The sequence below is a fragment of the Hetaerina americana genome, unplaced genomic scaffold, assembly GCF_022747635.1.
Source record: "Hetaerina americana unplaced genomic scaffold, ioHetAmer1.1.p SCAF_307, whole genome shotgun sequence".
In the NCBI taxonomy this organism is placed as follows: Eukaryota; Metazoa; Arthropoda; class Insecta; order Odonata; family Calopterygidae; genus Hetaerina; species Hetaerina americana.
In genome coordinates, this window is record NW_027286883.1 from 1 (window position 1) to 12279 (window position 12279).

Genomic DNA, 12279 nt, shown 5'->3' on the forward strand with positions numbered 1-12279 from the left:
GTATCAACAGGCTACAGGAGAAATCATGGAGAATAGTAGAGAGCTAAGTACTATGGAAGAAAAAAGGGAAAGTATCAAGGAAGGGTTGTCTAAAAGGCACAAGCCACAAAATGCACTATTGGAACCGTTAAAAGTGAAAAACATTGGGAAATCATGGATCACGGATGAGATGATTACAAAGATGGATGACAGGAGAAAATGGAAGAATGTAAACATGAAGTTAGGCAAAATGAAGCATAAAGAGGTAAATAATATATTGAGGCAGGCAACAAATAAAGCAAAAGCATGGTGAAAGATTCAGCGTGGGGATTTGGAAAGTTTTCAGAGGAAGGATCAAATTGGTGCGCTATACAGCAATGTTAAATCTTTATTGGGAAGTAAGAAAGTTAACTGTTAACTGCTAACAGTCAAAGAATAAGGCAGGTAATATCATAATTGATGCAGCGAAGATCCAAGAGAGATGGAATAAATATATAGAACTGCATAGTAAAGAACTTGGACCAACAAAGTTAGACATAGAAAAGGAGCATGACGTAGAGGAAGATAGCTTAGGTTCAGGCATACTCAATGATGAGATAGAAAGGGCATTAAGGGAGATGAAATTGAATCTATGGCTGTGGGGATTAGATAACATTCCTGTGAACTACTGAATTGTATAGGAAAGTGTGGCAGGAAGAGCCTATATGGGCTGATTCGTAGTATTTATGAGGAAGGAATCTGGCTGGAAGACTTTATGAGATCAGTTTTAGTTCCTATTCTGAAAAAGGTAAAGGCTATTTTGTGAGGATAACAGTTTGGTAATAATGGTATTAACAGGATAAGTTTGATATCCCATGCATTTAATGTTGTCCTCAGGATCATAAACAAAAGGATAAAGAGTAGGGCAAATGATTACCTAAGGGATGACCAGTTTAGGTTTATGAAGAAGACAGGTACCCATGATGCCATGGCAGTAGTGAGATTATTAATTGAGAGGAATAGAGAAAACAACCAGGATATATTTTCCCGCTCTGTAAATTTTGAAAAAGCATTTGAAAGCATGAATTGGGAAAAAACTAATGAGTATATTGCAGAAAATAGGAATTAATTTGAAGGACAGGAAGTTAATCCACATCCAGTACATATTTCAGACTGCTGAGGCGTGAGAGTCCAGATAGGCAGTGTTAGGAAGAGGTGTAAGACAGGGTTGTCCATTATCGCTGATGATTTTCAAACTGCATGTAGAGGAAATGATTAAAGAGGCATGGGAAGAACTGGAGGTATGAATTAACATGGGTAGGGAATTCATTTAAAAAGAGTTGGTTTGTTGATGACCAAGCTTTTGGTTAGGCAATATTCTGGAAAGTAAAAGGCTATGCTTCACATTAAAATAGGAAGGCAAAAACTACTTGGTATGATTAGCAAAGAGAGGTATTTGTTGGGAGAACTCCCAATCCTATGGAGGCAGGAAAAGTGGATGAAGGGCATATTGACCAGCAGTGGGATGTTGATGACTGTAATTGAGGGGGTGTTAGGCAAATGAGGAAAGGGAAGGAACAGGATAAGGATATTGGATAGGATAAAGGGAAGACCTGATATAGGGTAGGATATTGGATTTAGTTTTATTACGAGTCACTAAATATTTATTTATTAGCTATGTCCATCCAAAAACCTACCTTTACTGGTTGATTACCTAATAATAATAACAATAATAATAATAATATTGGCAACATTTTAATTTCAAAATGAGAAATAACAGAAACTCTGTAGATAAATTTGCATGAGTACAATTAATAAATCTACTTGGTCCAGGGAATGCATATTGCTTTTATACTGCACCATGTATGCGCACTTACCAAATTCCCTGCCTCTTCATTGTCTGACCAATGACTGCAACCTTCCTGCATTGATGAGACCATTGATGAATCAATATCCCTCACTGGAGAAGCAGAGCACTCCCTGATAGCATTGACCTCCTCTTTGAGAATGATCACATCATCTCGGATGGCCATAGCCCTCTTATCAATAGCATCACTGACAGCCGGTTTGACATAATAAGCTTTCTTGATTCCAACAGGAAACTAATGCAAACAAAAATTTTAAAATTCGACAGTTTCATGTTGACAATATTTCCAAATAGGGTCTTTAGGCCATGAAATCTTTGGTCTTATCTGCATCATATAATTCTGGCCCAAGAAATATTAGGGACTGACTCATTTTACAAAACAAATAATAATTGTACCTGTAAACAATTAAATTACTTGAATCAACTGTTCATTAAAGGGGCTTTATGTTACCGTATGGTGGTCTTTAATTTAAATGTAGGTTTCAATGTATTGCATTAATCTCACTGAAGATAAACCATAGCATTCAGGGTAAATAGTAAAATAATCAACAGACGTGAATCAAATATAGTTAAAAAGAATCATTATGAAGATGTGGAGCTAGGATTCAGAAAGTCTAAAGAGTTTGGGTGAAATTGGTACACTATACAGGAAGGCACATAAATTGTTATAGGTCAAATGACATTGGCTGGATACTGCTTTTGGACTAAACAAATATATTAATAAATGATGAACTCTTTTGGGATGAAAGAAGGGAAAACCCTTGGCTAAAATATTTATTCAAAAACGCGTTTTTTGTCTCAGCGTCCAAGTGATTTTAGTCGTCAATTTTTGCGAAGTCAAAGAAACTGCTTTTTTCACATCTCTTACACAAAATAATCGCTTGTGATAAATTCTCCAAGAAATTAAATTAGAATTACAATGATTCCATTTTTTCCCGCTGGATGAGTTGAGTCTTTTCTCCAACCTTTAGGAGGATTGCGATTGATCATAATGATCGCAGTGATTGGAGAATGGTTTTTCTGAATATTCATCACAAAAGATGGAACGAAATAGTAATTTTTGTCCAAATATGTCCCCACTAATGGTATGGTTCGACATCAACAAATAACACTGACCTCCTCTCGATTGGTTATCCAGTCTTTCGTCGCAGGTTTGCACCCCTTTTGGATACGATCATAGAAAACAGATACACAATCAGCACATCGACGCTTAAACAGCCGGAATTCCGTAAGCTTCTCCATGCAGGTAGAACACACTAACCAGGGATAATTTGCATCCTCCACAACCTAATAAAATATTTAATTAACAGATATTAACAGCAGCATTCACGACGTTGCTTTTTTCAAAATAAGATTATACTTTTTGACCACAGTACACGGAATATATAAACCAACTAATAAATGATTTATCTTAAGATTTCTTACAAGCCTAGTTGAAACACACACGTTACACAGAACACTAAACTTACTCTGACATCTATTAAATCTTCTATAGTCTTCTCCAGCATGAATTGTAATTTCCTATTCTCGCCGAAAACATTGATCAACAGTCCACGATTGTTTAGACACAATCTGCATAGTTCGAATTCGGCTCTATCGCACATTCTGATGGTTTTAAAGTACTTTAAATAATTTACTAGACAACATAATGTTAAAAGTATGATAATATGTTTCACAATTTACTAGAAATTGCATAAAAAGTAATCAAATCAGCAATAGTAAACAAATTACAAAGCTTCCTAGCTGGTCACTTGCATTTCGTTCTTCATCTTTTCCTTTATATTTGAAGTTTCTTGATGTCCAATGGATTGATATGAAAAGAGTGGATCTTAATCCGGGTCCGAGTTATGAACACCTCGGAATGAATATCTAGGAATTACTCGACATATCGGGTAACTAGGAGAGTTAAAATCAAATAAAGCTTTTTTGAGATGCCAATGAGTCGATAGATTATCACAGGCATCGTTTGATATTGAAGTGACATCGAAAAATAAGATTCAGTTCATCATTGTCCCGTTCTAAGATTCGGGTCAAAAGATTCAAATATCCGCTTTTAGCGATGTCAACATTGAAGGATACCGAATGCGGACGTATGCATTAGCTGTTGTAGCTTTAGAGTAATGTAAAATATTCCACTTAATAAAGTGCCTTCATTATTCAGTTCCTTCATGTCGATATCTGTAATGAAAGGCCCTGCAGCGGGTATGATTGACAAGTTCAAATAATTATTGAGTCTTGTCTCGGACGTGATGGAACATGAGTATTTAGACAATTTAGTTTCTACTAGTCGTAAATCATCAAATTAATCATGGGTAAGCATTTAAACCTTTATAAGAGTAGAATATCGAGAAAAATCTAAATTTTAGAGCTTTATAGGTCCCCATTGGGATGTCAAAATTATTTTAAGAATCTAATTTTATGAATAGCTTGCCTTGTGAAAAAGAAATAAAGTTCAAAATTTACGGTTGCCAAAAGGATTGAAAAGAAAATAGGAATCAATGGAATTCAAGACTGGTAAAGAACTTTGATGCGAATGTCTTTCCTGTAATGATTATTATCCGAATCATTAATATTTGTATACAGATTTAAAAAATGAACTACTTCAGCAGTGGAAGTATGGTCGTGTGAGGATTAAAAGAAACTTTAATTTCCATCTTAAAGATTTAATATATCACGAGCATGGTTTCGATGCTGCGCATTGTCAACAAATTTATTCATAGTATTGAAACACCGAGTTTTGTCTTGTTTCAACACAAAAAGTACAACCAAGGGGGAAATTCAAAGAGTATACCTTAGAAACATATTATCTTTAGGCAAAATACCTTTATCGCAGTTAAGGAAATAACAGTAATTTCTCATTACAGCTCTAACCAGCTTAATAGTAATTACGAGTACCTCTTTAGACATGTTTCGAACTTATAAAGCAGCGAGACCGCGTCAACCATCACAGAATCATTTGACCATGTCTTTCAAAACTCACAGCAGGACCTCCAAGGAGAATATTGTCATGTAGGAGTGACATTGAATAACGACAACGTTGGATTTGGAGTAGTTATGTATTACCTTTGTACTACGACAGCAATCTGTATGAAAACTGTTTTATTCTGGGGGCTAATCTTCAAAGTAACTATATCTAAATATGAGCTATTTAGAAGAGTTTATTTCCTCTTGGATTCCGGTTTGTTTATTTAAATGCCGAAAGGTTTGATCTACTTTCATTTTCGAAGCCAAAGCAGTTCCTAAATACAGGGTGATAAGGGCTTAAGATGGCGCATCAGTTCCTTTAATTTATGAATATTTATAGCCAAATGAAGGAGATTTTATATTAAATTGAAATATTATATCATTTAATCTAACTCTAAACAATACAAAGGTGTTGTAATAGGCTTCAGTACATGTATTGCCTTTTAAAAAACATCGGAACCGCGTCAACGTTCGAGGAAAAATTTTGGCGTTTATTCAGAAAGGAACAGAATGGAAACAAGGCGCAGCAGAACTTGCAATATTTTTATGTTACACTTGACGAACAACGCATAGTTACTAGTGCTTGCATAAATTCATGGTTATTTTTTAATTTTGGCTTTACAAAAGAGGCCTCTATGACTCTTTTATACCGGGTCTTTCAAATGAATGAACGGAACATTGACGAACCCCTCATTTTTTTCGAGTCAACTTAATATCAAAGATTGTCTGTCACACTTTATTATCTCATAAATATCTCAGAAAAGGTAATTTATATTTTCCTTTTCCTGAATACTAGGTTACATGTATTTAATCCTAAATATTTGTGAGCCGGATTAAGATCCTTTCTTTCCGTATCGATCGATTCCAATTGCTATTCCAAACAACTTCTCCCAATGTAGGGAACAGATGAAGAACGAAAAGCAAGCGGTCAGCTGATATGTCGTGTTTTACATTATTTGTGTCAGGGCTGTTTTAACAATTTTTAATGCTCTGTGTAGTAATATGTGAAAGATAGCATTTTAATTTTAGATTAAGTTTGTCCAGTAAATTATTCGGAGTACTACAAAACGATCAGAATGTGTGATGAAACAGAATTTAAACTGTGCAGATTGTGTTTAAACAGTCGTGGACTGTTAATCAATGTTTTTGGCGAGAATAGTGAATTACAATTCATGCTGGAAAAGACTATTGAGGATTTAATAGATATTAAAGTAAGTTTATTTGTCTGTTACGTGCATTTTAATATTATTGCGAGATATCTTCGGTTAAATGAAGTATTAGGTTGGTTTATATATTTAGTAGACTGTCTTCAAAAAGTATGTTTTTGGGAATAAGGAGTTCGGTGAATTTAGTGGTTTATATCTGTTCATGACATCTTCTAATAGGTTGTGCAGGATGGAAATTATCCCTGGTTAGTGTGTTCTACCTGCATGGAGAAGCTTACGGAGTTCCGGCTATTTAAGCGTCGATGTGCTGAGTCTTTGTCTGACTTTTACAATCGCTTCCGAAAGGGGTGCAGTCCAACAGCAACGAAAGACTGGATAACCAATCGAGAGGAGGTCAGTTGCATTCATTCAATTGAACTATGTCAGTAACAAACATATCTTTGCACAAAAAGGAATATTTTGTAGCTTCTTCTCTGATTATTATGCCCAAAAACCGCGGCAAATATGATTGTTATGAATGCAGATATTTTAATGTGTGCCGAAAATACTGACGGCTTAATAAGGGAAAAAGTGGAAGCATTCAAAATTTAAATTCTTGGAAAAATTGTCAAGAATGATAATTATGTTTGTTTTAAAAAGTTGTAATAATGCGGTTTCTCTCGCTTACAAAAAAACGACGAAAATCATTTAGAGAGTGGAAAAAATTGGCTTTTTAGTGAATAGTTTCTTAATGAAACCCATCCCCTCCTACATCCTGACATGTATTTATTTATTTAGCGTAATAACAGCAGCAATCCAATGACATTGGACAAATAACAATCAGTCTGACTTCCTATGCAGTGCACCAATTTCATCCTTACTCTTTAGGCTTTCCAGGTTCTCATACAGGATTTTTTATGTACATTAATTTTCCCTGTTTCACTTTGTATCTCTTTACTTACTAAGACCTAACACTGTTTAAAAATGGATCATGGTGATCCTAAATGCTTGCCTGATGACACTTAATTATCTATGTTGTACCTTTCTGTGTCACCTGGAAACATTTACCCATATTTATAGGCTTTTTTCTCTAACTAATCCCTGTTTCTCTCCCACAAAACTCAATCACTTTCTCCCCATAGTTATTCTTCCTTCATATCCCATAATTCGACATTTCATCACCATCTCGTCCTTTGCCTTTTATCTCATTCAAATCCCTAATCACTGTTCAATTTTTCCCTGAAGTTACATACGCCCTATTGAGTCCTCTCACTGAAGGTATCCCCTACCGACTTCTTCCTCCTTATGATTGCTTGGTGGCATGGAGACCTGAACAAGGACCAATCAAACTATCATGGATAATATTCTATCAGTTGCTAGGTTTATATCATTTATGCTTTAATCAACAGATAATTCAATATTATTGTCCCTCCCTATATTTAGTATAATTATTATTCAAGGTTTGCAGGCTAAGCATTTTGTACTATTGGGGCTCATCTAAGACTTAATCCCATAGCACAGGTATTTCCAATGAATTAATAGAAGTTTGATGAAATGTATATCATGTGGAATGTGTCTTTCCTTTCTAAATGAGATTAAAGGAACTACAAATAGCAGATGAAGATGTAGTACTCAAGGAGTAAAGATTGTCCGGCCAAGGAGAGAGACCTGGGTATGATTCCCAAGCATAACTCACAGGTCACCCTCTACCAGTCACCTGAGATGTTTGATTGTTAACAAGGTACCAAATACCTCCCTAGGAAACCATAGGTGGCACAGGAAAAGAATATAACTTTATCCCAATTATTATATGTTGCTAATGGATGAATTTGGCATAATGTATCAAGTATAGCATTGGGTGAACTCCAACGTGAACTATCAAACCAAGCTTCCCATTGACTGCTGTAAAAATAGTTTTTAAGGAGTAGAGTGATTTCCTGAGCCATGACAACAATGGTGCAGAGATGCCAGGGTGGAAAATGATTGATGGTACATCATGCAAAGTATAAGCATTGAGGAGTGCCGTGAAATCTGGTAATCATATGGTTCAAATAATAATAATTTATACAGATGACAGGTATACATTAAGCAGTTGGGTGAATTGAAAGGCCACTAATGATTATAATAAACTTAAGATGTAGATGAATGTAATTATGCATTGCAGTTATGACCAATGCTTTTTCTTTTTGTTATATGGTCTTGAAGTGTCCTTATTTTGAAATGCTTTTCATCTGTTAATATTGAATTGTAATGTCTGTATGCTTTGCATTACTTTCAGGCTAAGAACAAGAGAGAGATTGATGACAATTCAATTGCCAGTGATGCTATTGACATTAGTTCAATGGATGTCCAAGATGATATGATCATTGTCAAACAGGATATTGATGTTGTTAGTGAATGTTCTGTTGCTCCAGAAAAGGATATGGATTTGTCAATGCTTCCATCAATGCAGGGAGATGACAGTCCTTGGTCCGGCAATGATGAAGCAGGGAATTTGGTGAGTGTGCATATTCACGTCCTGTATATGATTACCCAACAGTACCTTTATTCCAGTTATTCAAGGTAAAACATTGTTTCAACAATCTCCTCACTTTTGGTCAGAGCATGAGACAAAACCTTTCATTTTTGACTTAATCATATTTATAAAGTTAGTGGCATATATATTTTTGTGCCTCTTGGTATAAATACAAACCTCATGAACTGTTTATTTTTATCTGATGATAAGATAAAAGAGTAAGCTGCGGGACTGCAACCAAAAGCTATTAACTTATGATTTAAGGATTTTGTTCTACTTTCAATCAATTTTGTCAGTTTCCCTTTCAAATCTTAAACCCTGCAATGAATCAGTTACTGATGTTTAAAATAGAAAATTTCACTAGTGGTGGGTTTAAGAGAATAAAAAAGGATGTGACAAAGAACTCATATCTTATTGATTATGTGTTGCACCATAATAATACTTGTAAATGAGTCAGTACTAGTGGAACAAGGGCTGTTGATCCTTTCAACATGTGTTTATAAGTATATGAATGTGTATGGGTGAGATTTATAAAGTAAGGTCTTCTATTTATATTTTTTAGGTCTTCTGTTTTCATGAAAAATTAAATTTATTCTCAGCCTTGTTTGTATCATAAGAAAGGATAAATATTTAGTTATTTGTTTACACACACTTACAGTCATTTTGACCTTTTGCACCCTTGTAACTAACTTTTTCATACCAGGGTGAAACTTTTCTCCTGGCAAGTCATAAAGTCAACTGCTGACTGCTTCTTGCACTTCTGCATCTTACTTGAATTTCTGTACTTCTAGCCATTTTTAAAGAGAAGGAAATAAGTGATAGTCACTGGGGGTCATGTTGCAGCTATAAAAAGGATGGTCAATTTAATCCAAGCAAAATTCATTGAGTACAGTGGTCATTTAAAGTGACAAGTGCATGTTGTTTGGATGTGCTTTGACATGATGCAAACATTAATTTGGTGAGAGATTTTGATGTAACCCGGTAGCCACTCTCTACATTAAGGGCGTACTTTATCTGGTGAAGGGTAATTCTCTCGTTATTACACAGCATCTTGGCCATTCAAGCCAGTCTTAATTCTGGCACATTTGGCTGTCCCATTGGCCACACATCAGGGACATTTTCCTAGCCATAAAAGAACTCCCTGCATCAATTCTGCATGTTTTTGATGTCTATATATTTTTCACCGGTTGGCTTCAGTTGGCTTCACCACGTGGCAGGAGAAAGATATCATGGAGGCTTTAAAAAAGATAAAAAAACTGATTGATCATCAATTATGGAATATATATATATATATATATATATATATATATATATATATATATATATATATATATAAACACACACACACATAAATATAAATATATAAATAAATAAATTTATATATATATATATATGTTTGAATGTGTATATATATATATATATATATATATATATATATATATATATATATATATATATATATATAAACATACACACACACATAAATATAAATATATAAATAAATAAATTTATATATATATATATATGTTTGAATGTGTATATATATATATATATATATATATATATATATATATATATATATATATATATATATATATATATATATATATATATATATATATATACACATTCAAACATGAAATCCCGCCAAACGGCGAATAAGTACTCATATATACAGAAACAGATATAAGGAAAAGGGATAGAAACACATATAAAGGACAAACACAATAAAGGTGAGGAAGGCAGAATGGAACGGATCACAAGAGTAAAAATATTTCCTTGACCGGGACTCGAACCTCGGATCTTTCCGCTTGCCGGGCGGATGCTCTTAACCACTTGAGCTATCAAGGAAACATAATTTATATACGTAATTTATATTTATATATATATATATATATATATATATATATATATATATATATATATATATATATATATATATATATATATAGGTTTATTTGGTAATGGTAGTTAGCTAATTAAGTAGGTAAATTAGGTAAAGGTAGGTAACTGAGTTTACTCAGTACTAAATGTTTTTTTCTGTGAAAATCACAGGAAAAAATAGGAAGGCCAGTTTTTTTCCCTGTGCCGGCTATGATTTCCCAGGAAGACCTGGTACCTAAAAAATCATACAGCTTAGGTTAAGCTGCTGGTGCCCAGAGTCCCTTATCCAGGACTCAAACCTGGGACCCTCTAGTCAGTAGTCCAATGCTATAATACCTTGACTGCCATGACCCATATATAGGTCAGTTTAATAGGTGATGGTAGAGTTCACCCAGTACTAAGCCGGACGGAGTGTGAAATTCACACATCAGGATAAGGGGGCCAGTTCCTTTTCCTGTGCTGGTTATGGTTTCCCAGAATGACCTGGTACCCAAAAAGTCACATAGCTTGGATGGAGCTACAGGTGCCCAGAGTGCCTTCCCTGGGGAGCGAACCCAGGACCCTCCAGTCAGTAGTCCAACGCTCAACCCACTGGACTACTGCGACCCACATATATATATATATATATATATATATATATATATATATATATATATATATATATATATATATATATATATATATATACATATAGAGTAGGATACTGGATTTTGTATTTTGATGATATATATATATATATATATATATATATATATATATATATATATATATATATATATATATATATGTATAAAATATCTACCGGTTAAGGTTAATTTTTTGATGGGCACAGCTGCTAAATAAATATTATGTGCTTCCCATCAAAATACAAAATCCAGTATCCTAATCTACATCAGGTCCCTCTTCATCTCTGAGTAGTTATTACTTCCCTTTATCCTGTCCAACATGCCTATCCTGCTCCTTCCCTTTCCTCATCTGCCTAAAATTCCCCTTTATTACAGTCTTCAACATCCTGATTCCAGTCGATATCCCCTTCATCCTTTTTTACAGCCTTCATAGGATTGCTCCCAAGAAACTCCTCTCTTTGCCTATCATATTAAGACAACCTCATTTGTTTTCTTCTCTGACCATTTCACCTTTTCCATTCTTTACCATACCCACAATTCAAAAGCCTCAAGTCTATGTCTATCCACCTGCTTCAATGATCACATTTCTGTGCAGTACATAGATACGCTGCATATCAAAGTTTTACTTTGAGTCTTCTTAATTTCCTCACTCAACTGTCATCAACTCCCTCTTCCTTGGGAAACCGTTTTTGCCTAGTGCAATTCTTCTCCTTATGTCCTTACTACTTTCACCGTGCTGGTCCAAAATGCTCCTGAGATACATAAACTGTTCAACCTGCTCTAGTTTCTGCCTCTTATTTTAATGTTTGGCATAGCCTTTTTCTTTCTAGAAAATGGCATAATCTTTGTTTTCTTAATATTTATTCTTATGCCATACCTATCCAATTCACTCAGCAATGCTAGCAATCCCTTGGCTGACTGACAAACTAAAGCTTGGTCATCAGAACCTAGCTGATTTTACGAATTCCCTTTAGTTACTTTCAGTTCTACCTCCAGTTCTTCCCATGCTTCTGTCATCATTTCCTCTGCATACAGGTTGAACAGCAATGGAGATAATGGGTAATTCTGCCTTACACCTCTTCTTAACACTGCCCATCTGGACTCTTTGTTCCTCACTTGCACCTAAGTAATCTGCGTCATGCACAGGTTGCAGATTAAGCTCCTATCCTAATTTATTCCCATTTTCTGCAGTACACTCAATAATTTTTTCCAAATTACTCTTATCAAATGCTTTTTTAAAATCTACAAAACAGACAAATAATTCGTGTTTGTAATCTATATTCTTCTCCATTGGTATTCAGATTACTGCTGAGACTTCTT

The 12279-nt window shown here is 34.6% G+C and overlaps 1 protein-coding gene and 1 non-coding gene across 2 annotated transcripts; both read right to left on the reverse strand.

Annotated features, from left to right (window-relative positions):
• Positions 1-1835: 1835 nt before the first annotated feature.
• LOC139691222 (uncharacterized) lies at positions 1836-3333 on the reverse strand (the record flags this gene model as incomplete). Its single annotated transcript, XM_071588968.1, has 3 exons — positions 3295-3333; positions 2942-3112; positions 1836-2060 (listed from the first exon to the last, which is right to left on the reverse strand). Coding segments are annotated over exons 1-3 (435 nt in total), but the record flags the coding sequence as incomplete, so codon positions are not given.
• Positions 3334-10224: 6891 nt separating this feature from the next.
• Positions 10225-10300, reverse strand: TRNAA-GGC (transfer RNA alanine (anticodon GGC)). The gene has a single exon. It is a non-coding gene; the product is annotated as a tRNA-Ala (tRNA).
• Positions 10301-12279: the final 1979 nt, after the last annotated feature.